The sequence below is a fragment of the Pleurodeles waltl genome, chromosome 1_1, assembly GCF_031143425.1.
Source record: "Pleurodeles waltl isolate 20211129_DDA chromosome 1_1, aPleWal1.hap1.20221129, whole genome shotgun sequence".
NCBI lineage: Eukaryota > Metazoa > Chordata > Amphibia > Caudata > Salamandridae > Pleurodeles > Pleurodeles waltl.
The window spans coordinates 308,611,454-308,632,290 of NC_090436.1; the positions used below are offsets into that span (position 1 = coordinate 308,611,454).

Consider the following 20,837-nt stretch of genomic DNA (forward strand, 5'->3'; position numbering starts at 1 on the left):
TCAGCATTGGCGGTGTCAGGACAAGACATGCAACAAGCCTTGGTAGGTTCAAGGGCCCTGGTACCCAAGGCATTGGTGCTGAGAGGCTCCTGGAGGTGCACAGTGTCTCAAGACTTGTTGAAAGCATTGAGGCCGACCTCCTGGACTCACAACATAGTCTTCCTGGCGAGCTGCTCCCTCAGTGGGCCCGACGGCTAGCAAGACAAAGTACCGGGTCAGTGCTGTTGGCACCTGCAGATGCAGGGGGATGGCTCTTCCACCCCGAAGAAGATGCTGGTTGGTTGTTGAATGGAAGAACAGACCTCTCAGGGTTTGCTCAGCCTCTGGATTAGTCAGTTCTTGTGTTTGCTGTGATGTAAGGAGGCAGGCGGGGTTTTGTGCCATTCTCGGTGCAGGACCTCGTTCTCACGACTTCAGCTCTTCTTTGTCCTTCTTTTGGTTCCCAGTAGTCAAATCTGAATTCCTGGTGTCAGAGGGACCCCCAAATACTGACTTTAGGGGCATTTAAGGCAGTGTACGGTAATAGGCAATGGGCTACTTACCTGTGGGGTGACTACACCCCCTATATGACCACTTCCTGAACCAGAGTTCCTAGTTTCACCAAAAACACGATGATGGAACCCTTCCTCAGCTGTGCACTTCAGGTAGCCCACCTTAGGGGTGTGGCTAGCCTAGAAGTACAACACGCCTCCTGAATATCTAATTTCCCACCTGCTCTGGTGCCAAATGGGCCTCAGGGCAGGGGGTGGCATTCCCCAGGTCTTGGGGAAGCCAGGGTCTCATACCAAAGGCCACAAGGACTTTGAAGCCTCTGGCTCTGATATGCTAAATAGCTAGCCATCCTGCTGGAGGAGGTGTGATCACTTTCCTTTGGAGCACGATTTTATTCTTGCCTCTGAGAGCGCAGGCTCTCACCTGATGGAGGTCAGAAACTCGTCTGCGGTTGCAGGCTGGTTAATACCAGTCAGCCAGCACACTAAGGGGCATATTTATACTCCGTTTGCGCCGGAATTGCGTCGTTTTTTTTGACGCAATTCCGATGCAAAACTAACTCCATATTTATACTTTGGCGTTAGACGCGTCTAGCGCCAAAGTCCATGGAGTTTGCGTCATTTTTTAGCGTGGACACCTACTTTGCGTTAATGAGGTAGGCGTTCCCGTCTAAAAAATTGACTCCGAGGCATGTGCGCCGTATTTACACTCCCGGGCAAAATTCACGCCCGGGAGTGGGCGGGTCAAAAAAAATGACGTACGGCCGCTTTTGCGCCGTTTTTTAGCGCCTGCTCAGGGCAGGCGTTAAGGGACCTGTGGGCTCGGAAGGAGCCCAGAGGTGCCCTCCCATGCCCCCAGGGACACCCCCTGTCACCCTTGCCCACCCCAGGAGGACACCCAAGGCTGGAGGAACCCATCCCAGGGACATTAAGGTAAGTTCAGGTAAATCATTTTTTTTTTTTTTGTGGCATAGGGTGGCCTGATTTGTGCCCCCCTACATGCCACTATGCCCAATGACCATGCCCAGGGGACAGAAGTCCCCTGGGCATGGCCATCGGGCAAGGGGGCATGACTCCTGTCTTTGCTAAGACACGAGTCATTTCTATGGGGGTTGGGAGTCGAAAAAAATGGCGCGCATCGGGTTGAGGCGAAAAATTTGCCTCAGCCTGACTTGCCCCATTTTTTGGCGCCCAAGCTCCATATTCCCCTACGCCGGCGCTGCCTGGTGTACGTCGTTTTTTTCCACGCACACCAGGCAGCGCCGGCGGCTAACGCCGGCTAACGTCATTGATTAAATACGGCGCCCGCATGGCGCTTCAGAATGGCGTTAGCCGGCGCTAATTTTTTTGACGCAAAACTGTGTTAGCGCAGTTTTGCGTCAAAAAGTATAAATATGGCCCTAAGAGACTAGTTGGTTGTTAGGGGGCACCACTAAGGTGCCCTCTGGATACATGTTAATACATCTGGTACTGGCATCAGTGCAGATACATAGGATAAGGCATTTGATACCAAACACCATTAGTTTCAGTGCAGCCATCATGTAGCTGGGTAACTCGTAATGACCAGTGCCTAGTACATGTCCTTAAGATAGCTATCTGGTCACTTCCATTGTTTAGCAATGGAACTAGACATCACAGGGGCCTTTCTGCTCATGCAGATGTGCCCTTACATATAATATAAAGCACCCTGCCTTAGGACTCTAACGCCTGCTGTATATGCAGTGTACCTTGGCATGGCACACAGTAAATGTGCCATGTCATGTTTTCAGAATGGTTTGCACCATTTCACACATCATGCAATGGCAGTCTGCATACTGTTTGTGAATGGGTCCCTTAGGGTGGCACAATACATGCTGCTGCACTGGGAGACCCTCTTTAGTACCTATGCCCTTGGCACCAGGGGTACCATTTACTAGGGACTTACAAGGGCGCTGAAGTCCTTGCCAATTGGGTTACAATGAGACATTTATTTTGTTTTAAGGGAAAGAGAACTGGCACTGTGGGCCTGGTTAGCATGGACCCAGTGCACTTTCAATCAAAAATGATCAGTGCTAGGGCACAGAAAATGAGGTGATCATTTCAAATGAGTACTTTCCTACACACATATATTAACTGTAATAGTGATTTGTGTGCATTAGTTACAATAATACTGGAATGTACAAAAGTGGAAGACCCCATAGGCTTTGGGGCCCATGTTTGCCTTAATGTATTATTAACCCTGTTGTGATGGCCATTTCTACCTTTAAGTAGACTGTATCTCAAGACTGCTATCAAGGAGACATCAGAAGTATTAATTTTATCAAAGTAAGCTTGTAGTAGGATAACAATACGTCTTTTGTGGGCCCTGAAGCTTCTCTTCAGTTTAAGAGCGTCAACCAGTGTGGATTGAGAAATAGCAATGATCGTTTGGAATAAATCTGATATGAAATGTTTAGGGGTGCCCCTGACATTGGATCATCTTTTTTATTAAGTGACGTCAAACTGTCTTAAGATCATTTTTATTGTCTTCTGCTTAACAAGTCTCTATAGGGGCCAAATATTATCCAGCAGTCCCAAGGTGATAACAGTTGTTAACTTGTGGTGGAGTCTGAACTTAGGAGGGAAACCCCTTCATCCATGTATTGCTTTGAGTAGATCAGAAATGTACAAATTCGGTAGTAGGTGTTTGAGGGGACATTCTTGTTTAAGTATTTGCAGAAGATATACTTATTGAAATAGGATGATTAAAAATATTAAATGTTTTTTTCTATTAACAGATTACTCCTCTGCTATACATTCAGTCTGATGGGATTTTAAACGACGAAAGTATCAATGTTTTGGATTCCCTTTGCACTGATGGAAATCAGACTAAAGTCAATGAAGAATATCCTAGGAACTCCTTAGAATCAAGAAGCAGTCAACATAATTTTCCTTACTGCAAAGAGATTGATTTTGCAAAACGTCCATCTTCCCTGTCGTACATATCTGCAGAGGACATTTACAAGAGTCAAGTATCTTCTGGCACACCAGGGCAACAAATAAATGTGTCTAGGAGCTGTCTGATTCAAGATTTACATTATGAAGATGACAATATTCGGTACACGGCTGAAGAGGAGACATTTTTGGAAAAAGCTGCTTTCAACCCCTATTTGAAGAATTCAGTCATTACACGAGAATTCATATTTCCTAGGAATAGCTCAAACCCAAATGGGATAGAAAACAATCAGCAGTTAATGATAGTAGCTCCTTGCTCGCTGAAGGGTATAGGTGAGCACTATGTAACCACCGACATGTTGGGCCTTAGAGTAGTGCATTAATCTGTGAGTGAGAGAACAGTTCCAGATTAAGGGGCATATTTATAGTCCCCTAGTGCCACCTTGCGCCACATTAACATCATTTATTTTGACGTTAATGTGGCCCAACGAGGCCAAACTTCCTGCACCTGCTGTAACCCTTTGCGCTACATTATGCCTGCGCCAGGCATAATGTATGCAAGGGGAGCCAGAAAAATGCCTCAAGGAAGTCTATGAGATTTCCTTACGCCATTTATTATGCCACTTTTAACGCCTGCTCAAGAGCAGGCATTAAAAGGGGGCTTCCATTCTTTAGAAAGGGCCCCTATGTACTCTGCAGGAGTAGCACCGGTATTTTGGTGCAACTCCTGCAGAGTACATCAATAGCGTCATAAAAAATGACACTATTGCCCCCTACCCTGTGCCATGGTGCGGTAGGGGAGTGCTAAGGGGCGCAGGGAAAGTGGGGCTGCCCTTGGTGCAGCACCACTTTTCATAAATCTGCCCCTAAGTAGGTTCAGAGAAACTCACTGGAGAGTCTTCCCAAAACTGAAAATAAACAGGTATGATTGATGGTCCTCGTGCACATTATCACCATTATCACTGTCCTACGTTTTTATAATAGGCTAGAAATGGAAGGAATGGGAGAAATAAGGCAGGCACTGTATCATGTTTGCATTGGGTGATCGACAGCTTGTTTTCACATGTAATATCAGATAAAAACAATCACCTCCAAAATATAAATCCATTTCATTTTATGGAAGATGTCTTGTTTTTAATTCGGTCAAAATGTATGTTGTTGTGCCATGGAATGAGTCAATGCTAAATTGATGGCGGAATGGAACTAGTTTGAATTGACCTTTCACTGCAACAAAAGAAATGTTAACAATTTGTACTTTCAGGTTTAATTTCTAGTGAAAGCTTTTGCTTCGGTTATTAATGGCTGAGGGTTGCCCGCCAAACTTGCCCTTCTGTTTCTGTTCAGGTAAAGTTTTACTCATATGACTATGGCTCTGGTGCGTGGTGTTAACATTGCGTTTCTTTATATCATGGTATAAAACTGCGTGAACTTTTTGTGTCTCGGTAGAAGGAGAACATGTCACACATAGGGCCATATTTATACTTTTTGACGCAAAACTGCGCTAACGCAGTTTTGCGTCAAAAAAATTAGCGCCGGCTAACGCCATTCTGAAGCGCCATGCGGGCGCCGTATTTATTCAATGACGTTAGCCGGCGTTAGCCGCCGGCGCTGCCTGGTGTGTGTGAAAAAAAACGACGAACACCAGGCAGCGCCGGCGTAGGGGGATATGGAGCTTGGGCGCCAAAAAATGGGGCAAGTCAGGCTGAGGCAAATTTTTCGCCTCAACCCGATTTGCGCCATTTTTTTCGACTCCCAACCCCCATAGAAATGACTCCTGTCTTAGCACAGACAGGAGTCATGCCCCCTTGCCCAATGGCCATGCCCAGGGGACTTCTGTCCCCTGGGCATGGTCATTGGGCATAGTGGCATGTAGGGGGGCACAAATCAGGCCCCCCTATGCCACAAAAAAAAAAAAAAAAAAAAAACACTTACCTGAACTTACCTTAATGTCCCTGGGATGGGTCCCTCCAGCCTTGGGTGTCCTCCTGGGGTGGGCAAGGGTGACAGGGGGTGTCCCTGGGGGCATGGGAGGGCACCTCTGGGCTCCTTCCGAGCCCACAGGTCCCTTAACGCCTGCCCTGACCAGGCGCTAAAAAACGGCGCAAAAGCGGCCTTACGTCATTTTTTTTGACCCGCCCACCCCCGGGCGTGAATTTTGCCCGGGAGTGTAAATACGGCACACATGCCTCGGAGTCACTTTTTTAGACGGGAACGCCTACCTTGCATATAATTAACGCAAGGTAGGTGTCCACGCTAAAAAATGACGCAAACTCCATGGACTTTGGCGCTAGACGCGTCTAACGGCAAAGTATAAATATGGAGTTAGTTTTGCGTCGAAATTGCGTAAAAAAAACGACGCAATTCCGGCGCAAACAGAGTATAAATATGCCCCATAGTGACTACAATCTTCTTTGAGCTGATACATATGATAAGGGTTGTGGTAAGGTGCATGCTGCATGCAGAATAAGGGCCTGCTTTTAGAAGTCGATTGACAGACTGTTGCTGCGTCAGGGAGACGGAGTAGATTGCTCTGTCCGCCTGGTGAAGGGACTGCCTGCCAAAGTTATAAGTGACTAACCAGCTGGGGGTCATTTATACAATGCTTTTAGCTGTTTGGTGCAAGGCTCCGTCACCGGGACGGAGCTCTGTACCAAATAGGATTCTTATTTTATTTTCAAAAAGAAAATCTAAAACAAGTATTTCTTTTAAAAAATACAATAAAAGTAATGCTCCCCTCGCCATGGGGGTAATCTCCCATAGTGAGTGGATCATTATTACCATTCTACTGTCCTCACCACCAGCGTTTGCCTAGTGATGAAGGACAGTAAAAAATTGTTATATATCTGCATATCCTGATTGGTCGGACAGACAAATAGCCATTTATCCAACAGAGTAAGGGCGATCAGAAAAGTTTGACTATGGTGGTGATGGAATAGTCGCTGCCAAGGCCAGACTTAAGGTCCACCTGATCAAAATCAGGAGGGCAGACTTTTATTTTGGAGGTGTGTATTGTCCGTTACCATTACGATGGAGAATACATACCGCTAAGATATAAATATATAAATCAGCTCCATAATCTTTACAGTCTACAACTTCCTCTTTCAACTTGGAAATGTGATTGCTTTAACAATAGTGTTAAGGCTAAATCAGACGTTTTTACACAGACGTGACTACAGCCATGGTCATCTGCTACCAATGCACATTTCTTTAACTTTCTGTGGGGCGAATTAATTCATTGTACGAAGGAAAAATGTTGTTATACCTGCATATTTTCTATGTGGATAAAAGGAGTAGGTCAGCCCTGTGATGGTGTCATCCTTTTCTGTTCCATACCGAGAAACACAAAAAAAGTCCATGTATGTAAAAGTGAGTCTGTGGCTCATGAACCCTCCTCACTAAGGAACCACCATTCTGCTGCAAGTACCTTGTATTTTCTCCTAAACTCTCTGTGGGCCATATTTATCAAAGGAGTTGTGTCGCTCTTGAATCACTCAACTTGGTGCAAGAGTGACACAGCTCTTAAGGGAGATTTATCAAGCCAGGCAAGGCCACCTTGTGTGGCCATACCTGGCTTGATAAATCTAGAGCAGGCATCTCCAACGAGTAGCTCGTGAGCTACTAGCAGGTTTACAGCTACCTGTAAGTAGCTCTCCTATGTGCCGCCCAGCCCACTAAATTGAAGGCTGTTGCTTGGATGAATTATCATATGTATTTCAAAGTTGAAAAGTGCATATTCAAGATGAGAATGTATGTAATTTTGGAGCTCATAAGATGATGTTTTTGAGAAAAATGGTTGAATTTCCAAAATATATCTACATTCCAAGTTGATAAAACAGTTCTTGCATTACTACTGACTACTCTGCCTGTTGCACTGAGGTGATCACTGCTGGCAGTCTTGCATAGGGTGGCCACTAAAGTAATACTGTTAATACAACACTGATAATATCAGTAGCTCTGCACTGTTTTTATTGAAAATAAGTAGCTCCTGTTACAGAAAAGGATGGAGACCCCTGATCTAGAGTAACGCAACGCAGTGCAATTTGCTGCATTGTATTACTCTGTCCTGGGAAGGCTTCCATGGGTGGAGCGTGGGTGATCCTAATCATCCACCCATGGATTTTGGTGCACTCCCAGATTTACCACTGCTGGTAGACCTGGGAATGCTTCAAAAACCTATGCCTCCCCCAGCTGAGAAGTAAGGAGGAGAAATATCTGTATTCCTTCTTGTTACTTTCTTTTTATGCGTGTGATGCATTCTGCAACACACATATAAAGAAGAAGATCCTTATGGGTATTCTTATTGTGCAGGAAGGTGTCCCTTCCTGCACAAAAACAATCCCGCTAGCAAGGCTTCTAGGTTGCAGTGTGCAAAAGCAAAGGGAGACATCAGGAATGTGTCATATCCTAGTGACAGCATATTGTCTTGCTGAAGGAGGCTGGCCCTCTATGTAGTGTGCAAAACTAGGCACACTGTGCAGGGGGTCCAGGCAACCACATGTTGGTTTCCAGAGGCAAACATCAGACCACCTAATGCTCCAATTTGTGAGGTAGCTTAGTCGAGCAGTTAGGCCAATCTAGAGGAGTGCTAAGCATTTGTTGTACTCACAGCATCAATCATGCACCACACACACTCAAGAAATAACTCAAGATCAATTCTATAAAAATACTTCAGAATTTTATATACTTTTTAAAACAAAGATGGTCAAGATACGTTAAGTACTTTTTGAGTTATGATTTTCCAAAGCTTTAATAAAGTTAGGCCCATATTTAAACTTTTTGATGTTGAACTGCGCTAACGCAGTTCAGCGTCAAAAAGTTTACCACCAGCTAGCTCCATACCAAGACTCAGGCCGGGCATCATATTTATGGTATGATGCTAGCTGGCTGTAAGGCCCGGCTAGCGTCATAGAAAATGACGCTAGCCGGGTGGGGGAAGCGTAGGGGGAACAGGGGGTTTAGCGTCAGAGGATGACGCTAGTACTGGCAAAGGCAAAAAAAAAATGCCTCTGCCCAGACTAGCATCATTTTCTGATGTTAGAACCCCATGGACATGATTCCTGTCTCAGTTAAGACAGGAGTCATGCCCCCCACCCCACTGACCATGCCCAAGGGACTTATGTACCCTGGGCATGGCCATTAGGCCCAGAGCCATGTAGGGGGGCCCAAGTAAGGCCCTCCTACGGCACTTCGAAAAAAAAGGAATACTTTCCCCTACCTACCTCTACTTACCTAGGATGGGGTCCCCCCATCCTTAGGTGTCTTACTGGTGTGGGTGGGATTGGGTGAGGGTGTACCTGGGGCCGGGGAAGGGCACCTGTGGGCACTTTCCATGGTCTCTGACCATGGAAAAAAGCCCAGAGGTCCTCTAACGCCTGCCCTCACCCAGGCATTAAATAATGGCACTAAGCAAGCTGAGCGCCATTATTTAAGACCCCCATTCCCCATGCTAGATTTGAGTACAGGGGGATAACGCCATAGAGTCGTTTTCTGCACGAGAATGCCTACCTTGCATCTCATTGACGTAAGGTAGGTTTCCACGTCCAGAAAATGACGTAAACTCCATAACTTTGCCGCTAGACGTGTCTAGCTGTAGGAAAGTACCATCTTGCCTGGCATGTTACCCCCATTTTCACTGTATGTATGTTTGTTTTTACCCATGTGTCACTGGGATCCTGCCAGGCAGGACCCCAGTGCTCATAATGTATGCCCTGTATGTGTTCCCTGTGTGGTGCCTAACTGTATCACTGAGGCTCTGCTAACCAGAACCTCAGTGTTTATGCTCTCTCTGCTTTCTAAAATTGTCACTGCAGGCTAGTAACTAATTTTACCAATTCTCATTGGCACACTGGTACACCCATATCATTCCCTTGTATATGGTACCTAGGTACCCAGGGTATTGGGGTTCCAAGAGATCCCTATGGGCTCCAGCATTTCTTTTGCCAGCCATAGGGAGCTCAGACAATTCTTACACAGGACTGCCACTTCAGCCTGAGTGAAATAACGTCCACGTTATTTCACAGCCATTTTTCACTGGACAAAGGAAAGGGGAGTGACCACTCCCCTGACCAGTACCTCCCAGGGGAGGTGCCCAGAGCTCCTCAAGTGTGTCCCAGACCTCTGCCATCTTGGATTCAGAGGTGTTGGGGGCACACTGGACTGCTCTGAGTGGCCAGTGCCAGCAGGTGACGTAAGAGACCCCTCCTGATAGGTGCTTACGTCTCTTCGTAGCCAAACCTCCTTTCTTGGTAGCCAAACCTCCTTTTCTGGCTATATAGGGTCTCTCCTCTGGGCTATTCCTCAGATAACGAATGCAAGAGCTCACCAGAGTTCCTCTGCACTTCCCTCTTCGACTTCTGCCAATGATCGACCGCTGACTGCTCCAGGACGCCTGCAAAACCGCAACAAAGTAGCAAGACGACTACCAGCAACATTGTAGCGCCTCATCCGGCTGGCTTTCTCTACTGTTTCCTGGTGGTGCATGCTCTGAGGGCTGTCTGCCTTCACCCTGCACTGGAAGCCAAGAAGAAATCTCATGTGGGTCGACGGAATAGTCCCCCAACCAGTGCAGGCACCAAACGTCTGCATCACCGGTCCTCTGAGTCCCCTCTCATCCTGACGAGCGTGGTCCCTGGAACACAGGAGCTGGGTCCAAGTATCTCCCACAGTCCAGTGGCCATTCTGTCCATATTTGGTGGAGGTAAGTCCTTGCCTCCCCACCCCAGACAGAAAACCTGTGTACTGCGTGATTTGCAGCTGCTCCGGCTTCTGTGCACTTCTCCAAGGATTCCTTTGTGCACAGCATAGCCTGGGTCCCCAGCACTCCATCCTGCAGTGCTCAACCCGCTGAGTTGGACTCCGACATCGTGGGACCCTCCTTTTGTGACTCTGAGTTCACAGATCTTCTAAGTGCCTGTTCCGGTACTTCTGCAGGTGCTGTCTAGTTCTGTGGGGGCTCTCTGAGTTGCTGACCGCCCCCGCTGTCTCCTCCTCCAAGGGGCGACATCCTGGTCCTTCCTAGTCCCCAGCAACACTCAAAATCCTCAAGCGTGACTCTTGCAGCTAGCAAGGCTTGTATGCGGTATTTCTGCCTGGAAACACTTCTGCAACCTCCAGCAAGCCGTGGGACATCTTCCATCCAAAGGAGAAGTTCCTAGCCCTTTTCGTTGTTGCAGAATCTTTGGCTTCTTCCACCCGGAGGCAGCCCTTTTGCACCTTCATCCGGGGTTTAGTGGGCTCCTGCCCCCCCTGGACACTTTTGTGACTCATGGACTTGGTCCCCTTCCTTTACAGGTCCTCAGGTCCAGGAATCCGTCTTCAGTGTTTTGCTGGTGCTTGTGGTTTTTGAAGAATCCCCTATCACGACTATTCTGTCTTCATGGGGTAGAGTGGTAACTTTACTCCTACTTTTCAGGGTCTTGGGGTGGGGTATTTTGGACACCCTTACTGTTTTCTCACAGTCCCAGCAGCCCTCTACAACCTCCCATAGGCCTGGGGTCCATTCCTGATTTGCATTCCACTTTTGGAGTATATGGTTTGTGTTGCCCCTAGGCCTATGTCTACCTATTGCATCCTATTGTGATTTTACATTGTTTGCACTACTTTTCTTACTGTTACTTACCTGTTTTGGGTTTGTGTACATATAACTTGTGTATATTACTTACTTCCTAAGTGAGGGTATTCTCTGAGATACTTTTGGCATATTGTCACTAAAATAAAGTACCTTTATTTTTAGTAACTCTGAGTATTGTGTTTTCTTATGATATTGTGCTATATGATGTAAGTGGCATAGTAGGAGCTTTGCATGTCTCCTAGTTCAGCCTAAGCTGCTTTGCCATAGGTACGTTCTATCAGCCTAAGCTTCTAGTAACACCTCTATTCTCCTAATAAGGGATAACTGGACCTAGCCCAGGGTGTAAGTACCACAAGGCACCCACTATAAGCCAGGCCAGCCTCCTACATTGGTGCTGCAGCGGTGGGATAAGTACTTGCATCTGCTTTACCACTTTGTCATTTGGTGCTTTTCATAAGAAAATCTTATACCAAATAGTTTAGTATATGTACACTTAACCAAAACAGTTTACTTTTCTACTCTAAAACTTTTAACAAAGGTTCTGAAAAGTTTTGAAAGCTTCTAAAAGTTTTCCAAACGTTTTTTCTCTGTGCTTTCTAAAGTTCTAAAACTTTTTTCTCTCACTGTCCTTAAACCTTTTCTATAATGTCTTCAGTAGAGCCCACTCCCAAAACTGTTAACACAACATATGAGAGTTTAAACTATAAAAGTTTGAGGGATCTCTGCCTGGATAGAAGTTTAAGTATAAGTAAGAATCCACCAAAAGAGTTTCTCTTTAACCTGCTCATTGAGGATGACCAGAACCAGTCTGGCCCATCTTAGGAAAGGGTAGAAAAAGGGGAGGCTTCCCAGTCAGACTCAGAGGAGTTCCCTGAAGATGCTGGGGAGGGTTCTTACAAAGTCCTGCCCCCTAGCAGGCCACCTAGTGACACTGGTAGTGTTAGAGGGTCACACATTAGTAGGACATCTTTCACTCCTAGAGGCCAGGTTACTAGGGTCCAGGCAGTTAGGAACAGGTCTCTCTCTCTGCAAATTCCCACATTTCCTCTGTGTCCAAACATTCCCAAGCCTCCCACCCTGAGGATAACTTAATGGAAAGGGAACTCAGAAAGCTGAGGATGGTAGAGACCATCTTGCCTGGCATGTTACCCCCATATTTCACTGTATATATGTTGTTTTCGTCCATGTGTCACTGGGACCCTGCCAGGCAGGGCCCCAGTGCTCATACGTATGTGCCCTGTATGTGTTCCCTGTGTGATGCCTAACTGTCTCACTGAGGCTCTGCTAACCAGAACCTCAGTGGCTATGCTCTCTGCTTTCCAAATTTGTCACTAACAGGCTAGTGACTAAATTTACTAATTCACATTGGCATACCGGTACACCCATATAATTCCCTAGTATATGGTACTGAGGTACCCAGGGTATTGGGGTTCCAGGAGATCCCTATGGGCTGCAGTATTTCTTTTGCCACCCATAGGGAGCTCTGACAATTCTTACACAGGCCTGCCACTGCAGCCTGCGTGAAATAACGTCCACATTATATCCCAGCCATTTACCACTGCACTTAAGTAACTTATAAGTCACCTATATGTCTAACCTTCACCTGGTGAAGGTTGGGTGCAAGGTTACTTAGTGTGTGGGCACCCTGGCACTAGCCAAGGTGCCCCCACCTCGTTCAGGGCAAATTCCCCGGACTTTGTGAGTGCGGGGACACCATTACACACGTGCACTATACATAGTTCACTACCTATGTATAGCGTCACAATGGTAACTCCGAACATGGCCATGTAACATGTCTAAGATCATGGAACTGTCACCCCAATGCCATTCTGGCATTGGGGGGGGGGACAATTCCATGATCCCCCGGGTCTCTAGCATAGTACCCAGGTACTGCCAAACTGCCTTTCCGGGGTCTCCACTGCAGCTGCTGCCAACCCCTCAGACAGGTTTCTGTCCTCCTGGGGTCCAGGCAGCCCTGGCCCAGGAAGGCATAACAAAGGATTTCCTCTGAGAGAGGGTGTTACACCCTCTCCCTTTGGAAATAGGTGTGAAGGCTGGGGAGGAGTAGCCTCCCCCAGCCTCTGGAAATGCTTTGATGGGCACAGATGGTGCCTATCTCTGCATAAGCCAGTCTACACCGGTTCAGGGATCCCCCAGCCCTGCTCTGGCATGATACTGGACAAAGGAAAGGGGAGTGACCACTCCCCTGACCTGCACCTCCCAGGGGAGATGCCCAGAGCTCCTCCAGTGTGTCCCAGACCTCTGCCATCTTGGAAACAGAGGTGTTGGGGGCACACTGGACTGCTCTGAGTGGCCAGTGCCATCAGGTGACGTCAGAGGCTCCTTCTGATAGGCTCTTACCTCTTTTGGTATCCAATCCTCCTAACCTGGTAACCAAACCTCCTTTTCTGGCTATTTAGGGTCTCTGCTTTGGGGAATTCTTCAGATAATGAATGCAAGAGCTCACCAGAGTTCCTCTGCATCTCCCTCTTCACCTTCTGCCAAAGGATCGACCGCTGACTGCTCAGGACGCCTGCAAAACCACAACAAAGTAGCAAGACGACTACTAGCAACCTTGTATCACCTCATCCTGCCGGCTTTCTCGACTGTTTCCAGGTGGTGCATGCTCTGAGGGTAGCCTGCCTCCTCCCTGCACCAGGAGCTATGTAGAAATCTCCCGTGGGTCGACCGAATCTTCCACCTGCTAACGGAGGCACCAAAAGACTGCATCACTGGTCCTCTGGGTCCCCTCTCAGCCTGACGAGCGTGGTCCCTGGAACTCAGCAACTCTGTCCAAGTGACTCCCACAGTCCAGTGACTCTTCAGTACAAGTTTGGTGGAGGTAAGTCCTTGCCTCCCCACGCTAGACTGCATTGCTTGGTACCGCGTGATTTGCAGCTGCTCCAGCTCCTGTGCATTCTTCCAAGATTTCCTTCATTCACAGCCAAGCCTGGGTCCCCAACACTCTATCCTGCAGTGCACAACCTTCTGAGTTGTCCTCCGGCGTCGTGGGACTCCCTTTTTTGACTTCGCATGGACTCTGGTTCACTGTCCTTCCAAGTGCCTGTTCAGGTACTTTTGCGTGTGCTACCTGCTTCTGTGAGGGCCCCCTGAGTTGCTGGGCGCCCCCTCTGTCTCCTCCTCCAAGTGGCGACATCCTGGTCCCTCCTGGGCCACAGCAGCACCCAAAAACCTCTACTGCAACCCTTGCAGCTAGCAAGGTTTGTTTGCGGTCTTTCTGCGTGGGAACACCTCTGCAAGCTTCATCGCGACATGACACATCCGTCTTCCAAAGGAGAAGTCCCTAGCTCTCTTCTTTCTTGCAGAACTCCCAGCTTCTTCCATCCAGTGGCAGCTTCCTTGCACCCTCAGCTGGCATTTCCTGGGCTCCTGCCCACTCTCTACACTGTCGCGACTATTGGACTTGGTCTCCTTGTCTTACAGGTACTCAGGTCCAGAAATCCACTGTGGTTGCATTGCTGGTGTTGGTTTTCCTTGCAGAATCCCCCTATCACGACTTCTGTGCTCTCTGGGGGTAGTGGGTGCACTTTACGCGTACCTTTCAAGGTCTTGGGCTGGGCTATTTTTCTAACCCTCACTGTTTTCTTACAGTCCCAGCGACCCTCTACAAGCTCACATAGGTTTGGGGTCCATTCGTGGTTCGCATTCCACTTTTGGAGTATATGGTTTGTGTTGCCCCTATACCTATGTGCCCCTATTGCAATCTATTGTAATTCTACACTGTTTGCATTACTTTTCCTGCTATTACTTACCCAAGTTTGGTTTGTGTACATATATCTTGTGTATATAACTTATCCTCGAACTGAGGGTACTCACTGAGATACTTTTGGCATATTGTCATAAAAATAAAGTACCTTTATTTTTAGTACTTCTGTGTATTGTGTTTTCTTATGATATTGTGCATATGACACCAGTGGTATAGTAGGAGCTTTACATGTCTCCTAGTTCAGCCTAAGCTGCTTTGCCATAGCTACCTTCTATCAGCCTAAGCTGCTAGAAACACCTCTTCTACACTAATAAGGGAAAACTGGACCTGGCACAAGGTGTAAGTACCTCTGGTACCCACTACAAGCCAGGCCAGCCTCCTACACCAGACTGAAGCTTAAACAGCAGCAGCTGGCCTTAGACAGGGAATCCCTGGACATAGAGAGGGAAAGACAGAGATTGGGGTTAGTTCCCCATGGTGGCAGCAACAGTGTTTAAGATAGTAATCCTGTTAGAGAGCAAGATTCCAGAAACCTGCATAAGATAGTCCCCACTTACAAGGAGGGGGATGACATTAATAAGTGGTTTGCTGCACTTGAGAGGGCCTGTATGGTACAGTTGGTCCCTCAAAGGCAGTGGGCTGCTATCTTGTGGTTATCTTTCACTTGAAAGGGTAGGGATAGGCTCCTTATTGTCAGAGAAAGTGATGCCAATAACTACAAAGTTTTGAAGAATGCACTCTTGGATGAATTTGGCTTAACCACTGAACAATACAGGATTAAGTTCAGAGACACCAGAAAATAGTCCTCTCAAGACTGGACAGATTTTGTGGACCGTTCAGTGAAGGCCTTGGAAGGCTGGTTGCATGGCGGTAGACTTTCTGACTGTGAAAGCCTGTATAATCTTATTCTGAGAGAGCATATTCTTAACAATTGTGTGTCTGACTTGTTGCACCAATACCTAGTAGACTCTGATCTGACCTCCCCTCAAAAATTGTGAAAGAAGGCAGACAAATGGGTCAGAACAAGGGTGAACAGAAAAGTTCATACATGGGGTGACAAGGATGGCAAGAAGAAGGATGGTAAGTCTTCTGAGAAGGGTGGGGACAAAAGTAAACATTCTGAGTCTTCATCAGGCCCACAAAAATCCCCTGAGGGTGGTGGGTCCAAATCCTCTTCAAACAATCAGAAAAAGCCTTGGTGTTATTTGTGTAAAGTCAAAGGCCATTGGGCAAGTGATTCCACTTGTCCAAAGGAAAACACCAAACCTCCCACCACCACATCCCCCTACTGCAACCTCTAGTGCCCTTAGTAATAGCAGTGGTGGTGGGAAATCTACTACAAATAGCCAATCCAAGGGTGTAGCTGGGCTCACTATTGGCAATGTAGTTGGGGTTGGTCTTGTTAGGGAGACCACAGAGGCTGTTTTAGTCTCTGATGGTGGCTTTGACTTTGCCACCTTGGTTAGGTTACTTGTCCCCTTAATATGGGTAAGTACAAGCAACTTCCCCTAATAAATGGTGTTGAGGTTGAGGCCTACAGGGACACAGGAGCCAGTGTAACTATGGTGATAGAAAAACTGGTCCACCCTGATCAACACCTACTTGGTCAGCAGTACCAAGTGACTGATGCTCATAACAACACTCTTAGCCACCCCATGGCTGTTGTGAATCTCAACTGGGGGTGGGGAGATTTACTGGTCCAAAGAAAGTTGTGATAGCAACTGAATTACCTGTAGATTGCCTACTAGGGAATGATTTGGAAACATCAGCTTGGGCAGAAGTGGAGTTGGAGGATCATGCAGCAATGCTGGGCATTCCTGGGAATATTTTTGCTTTGACAAGGGCTCAGGCCAAGAAGCAAAAAGAACAGGGAAACTTGGATCCTGGAACAATGGACCAAGTGCTCCCAAATACTAGGGGTAGAAAGGGTAAATCCTTGCCCACCATCCCTCCCTCTACAGATGATTCCCCTTTTGAGGAAGAGGAATTCTCTCCCTGTGCAGAACCTACACCAGAGGAGATGGCAGCAGACACTGCTGAGCTTTTGGGTGCAGGGGGGCCTGCCAGGGAAGAGCTGATTGTGGCACAGCAAACCTTTCCCACATTAGAGGGTTTGAGACAGCAAGCTGTCAAACAGCAGAATGAAGAGGTCAGTGATAGCCATAGGGTGTACTGGGAAGACAACCTCTTGTACACAGAGTCAAGTGACCCTAAACCTGGACCTGGCAGGAGATTAGTCATTCCCTTGCAGTACAGAGAGTTTCTTCTCACCCTGGCTCATGACATTCCTTTGGCTGGGCATTTGGGCCAGATGAAAACTTGGGAAAGACTTGTCCCCTTGTTTCTCTGGCCTCATATGTCAGAGGACACAAAACACTTTTGTAAATCTTGTGTGATCTGCCAAGCCAGTGGCAAGACTGGTAGCACTCCAAAGGCCCCTCTAATTCCACTACTAGTGGTTGGGGTGCCCTTTGAAAGGGTAGGGGTTGACATAGTTGGGCCCCTTGACCCTCCAACTGCTTCAGGCAATAGATTTATCTTGGTGGTAGTGGACCATGCCACCAGATATCCTGAAGCCAGCCCCTTAAGGACTACTACAGCTCCTGCAGTGGCAAAGGCCCTCCTGGGAATCGTTTCCAGGGTGGGTTTCCCTAAGGAAGTGGTGTCAGACAGAGGTAGCAACTTCATGTCTGCATACCTAAAAGCAATGAGGAAGGAGTGTGGTGTTACCTACAAGTTCACCAACCCTTACCATCCACAAACAAGTGGTCTGGTTGAGAGGTTTAATGAAACTCTCAAAGGTATGATAATGGGACTCCCTGAAAAACTCAGGAGATGGGATGTCCTGTTACCTTGCCTCCTTTGTGCTTACAGGGAGGTACCCCAGAAAGAAGTGGGCTTCAGCCCCTTTGAACTCCTCTTTGGGCAACCTGTAAGAGGTCCACTTGCTCTTGTGAAGGAGGGTTGGGAACAACATTTAAAAGCTCCACAACGGGACATAGTAGACTATGTACTTGGCCTAAGATCCAGAATGGCTGAGTATATGAAAAAGGCCAGTAAAAACCTTCAGGCCAGCTAGGTGCTGCAAAAGTTATGGCATGACCAGAAGGCTGTCCTGACAGTACCAACCAGGACAGAAGGTGGGGGTATTGGAGCCTGTGGCCCCAAGAGCACTCCAGGACAAATGGAGAGGACCCCTCTCATTGTTGAAAAGAAGGGTGAGGTTACCTATTTGGTTGACCTGGGCACTGCCAGGAGTCCCCTTAGGGTGATTCATGTCAACCGCCTAAAATCCTACTATGACAGGGCTGATCTCACCCTGCTCATGGCAACAGATGAGGGACAGGAAGAAGAGAGTGACCCTCTCCCTGATCTCTTCTCCACCAATGAAGCTGATACCTTAGTGGAGGGAGTAGTCTTAGCAGATTGTCTGACTGCAGAACAGAAGGACAACTGCATCAATCTCTTAAGTCTGTTTTCAGACCTCTTTTCACTTGTACCAGGTACAACATTCTAGTGTGAACATACAATTGACACTGGAGACAGCCTGCCTGTCAAAAGTAAAATTTATAGGCAGCCTTACCATGTCAGGGACTGCATTAAACAAGAGGTGCAGAAAATGTTGGACTTAGGGGCGATTGAGCCATCTGAAAGTCCCTGGGCTAGCCCAGTTGTGCTTGTACCGAAACCTCACACTAAAGATGGAGAGAGAGATGAGGTTTTGTGTAGATTACAGAGGGCTCAATCAAGTAACCAAAACTGATACTCACCCTATACCCAGGGCAGATGAGCTCATTGATACAATGGCTTCTGCCAAGTATCTTAGCACTTTTGATCTAACTGCAGGGTATTGGCAGATTAGATTATCAGAAGATGCTAAACCTAAGACTGCATTTTCTACCATTGGAGGGCACTACCAATGCACAGTAATGCCCTTTGGCTTGAAAAATGCACCAGCCACTTTTCAGAGGTTGGTGAACACAGTCCTGCAAGGGTTGGAAGCTTTCAGTGCAGCATATCTAGATGATATTGCTGTCTTTAGCTCAACCTGGGATGATCAACAGGTCCACCTATGGAAGGTTTTGGAGGCTCTGCAAAAGGCAGGCCTCTCTATCAAGGCCTCAAAGTGCCAGATAGGGCAGGGGAAAGTGGTTTATCTGGGCCACCTGGTTGGTGGAGAACAGATTGCACCACTACAGGGGAAAATCAAAACTATCATGAATTGGGTTCCCCCTACAACTCAAACCCAGGTGAGAGCCTTTTTAGGCCTCACAGGGTACTATAGGAGATTCACAAAGAATTATGGCTCCATAGCAACCCGTCTTAATGATCTCACTAGCAAGAAAATGCCTAAGAAGGTATTGTGGACAGCCAGCTGTCAGAAAGCTTTTGAGGAGCTCAAACAGGCCATGTGCTCTGCACCTGTCCTAAAAAGCCCTTGTTACTCCAAGAAATTCATTGTTCAAACTGATGCATCTGAATTAAGGGTAGGGGCAGTACTATCACAACTGCATTCTGAGGGCCAGAATCAACCAGTTGCTTTTATCAGCAGACGGTAGACCCCCAGAGAAAAGCGTTGGTCTGCCATAGAGAGGGAGGCCTTTGCTGTGGTCTGGGCACTGAAAAAGTTGAGACCATACCTGTTTGGTACTCACTTTATTGTTCAAACAGACCACAAACCAATACTTTGACTAAAACAAATGAAAGGTGAAAACCCTAAATTGTTGAGGTGGTCCATATCCCTACAGGGAATGGACTATACAGTGGACATAGACCTGGGAGTACCCACTCCAATGCAGATGGACTCTCCAGATATTTCCACTTAGACAATGAAGACTCATCTGGGCAAGGTTAGCCTTATTGTCCTTCGTTTGGGGTAGGAAAGTACCATCTTGCCTGGCATGTTACCCCCATTTTCATTGTATGTATGTTTGTTTTTCCCCATGTGTCACTGGGATCCTGCCAGGCAGGACCCCAGTGCTCATAATGTATGCCCTGTATGTGTTCCCTGTGTGGTGCCTAACTGTATCACTGAGGCTCTGCTAACCAGAACCTCAGTGTTTATGCTCTCTCTGCTTTCTAAAATTGTCACTGCAGACTAGTGACTAATTTTACCAATTCTCATTGGCACACTGGTACACCCATATCATTCCCTTGTATATGGTACCTAGGTACCCAGGGTATTGGGGTTCCAGGAGATCACTATGGGCTGCAGCATTTCTTTTTCCACCCATAGGGAGCTCAGACAATTCTTACACAGGCCTGCCACTGCAGCCTGAGTGAAATAACATCCACGTTATTTCACAGCCATTTTTCACTGCACATAAGTAACTTATAAGTTACCTATATGTCTAATCCTCACTTGTTGAGGGTTAGGTGCCAAGTTACTTAGTGTGTGGGCACCCTAGCACTAGCTGAGGTGCCCCCACATTGTTCAGGGAAAATTCCCCGAACTTTGTGAGTGCAGGGACACCATTACACGCGTGCACTGCACATAGGTCACTACCTATGTGTAGCGTCACAATGGTGACTCCGAACATGGCCATGTAACATGTCTAAGATCATGGAATTGTCACCCCAATACCATTATGGTATTAGGGGGACAATTCCATGATCCCCTGGGTCTCTAGCACAGAACCCAGGTACTGCCAAACTGCCTTTCGGGGGTTTCCACTGCAGCTGCTGCTGCTGCCAACCCCTCAGACAGGATTCTGCCCTCCTGGGGTCTGGGCAGCCCAGTCCCAGGAAGGCAGAACGAAGGATTTCCTCTGAGAGATTCCCTTTGGAAATAGGTATGAAGGGCTGGGGAGGAGTAGCCTCCCCCATCCTCTGGAAATGCTTTGATGGGCACAGATGGTGCCCATCTCTGCATAAGCCAGTCTACACCGGTTCAGGGATCCCCCAGCCCTGCTCTGGCACAAAACTGGACAAAGGAAAGGGGAGTGACCACTCCCCTGACCAGTACCTCCCAGGGGAGGTGCCCAGAGCTCCTCCAGTGGGTCCCAGACCTCTGCCATCTTGGAAACAGAGGTGTTGGGGGCACACTGGACTGCTCTGTGTGGCCAGTGCCAGCAGGTGACATCAGAGACCCCTCCTGATAGGTGCTTACCTCTCTTGGTAGCCAAACCTCCTTTCT

At 47.5% G+C, this 20,837-nt stretch overlaps 1 protein-coding gene across 1 annotated transcript in view; it reads left to right on the forward strand.

The window, feature by feature from the left end:
• The window catches only part of IL31RA (interleukin 31 receptor A), a 1,545,596-nt gene extending 1,540,726 nt beyond the window's left edge, over window positions 1–4,870 (forward strand). The window contains exon 17 of the mRNA XM_069222232.1: window positions 3,248–4,870. Within this exon, the coding sequence (XP_069078333.1) occupies window positions 3,248–3,787 (540 nt within the window). The 3' untranslated portion in view covers window positions 3,788–4,870. The remainder of the gene's footprint in view (window positions 1–3,247) is intronic.
• The last annotated feature ends 15,967 nt before the right edge of the window (window positions 4,871–20,837 follow it).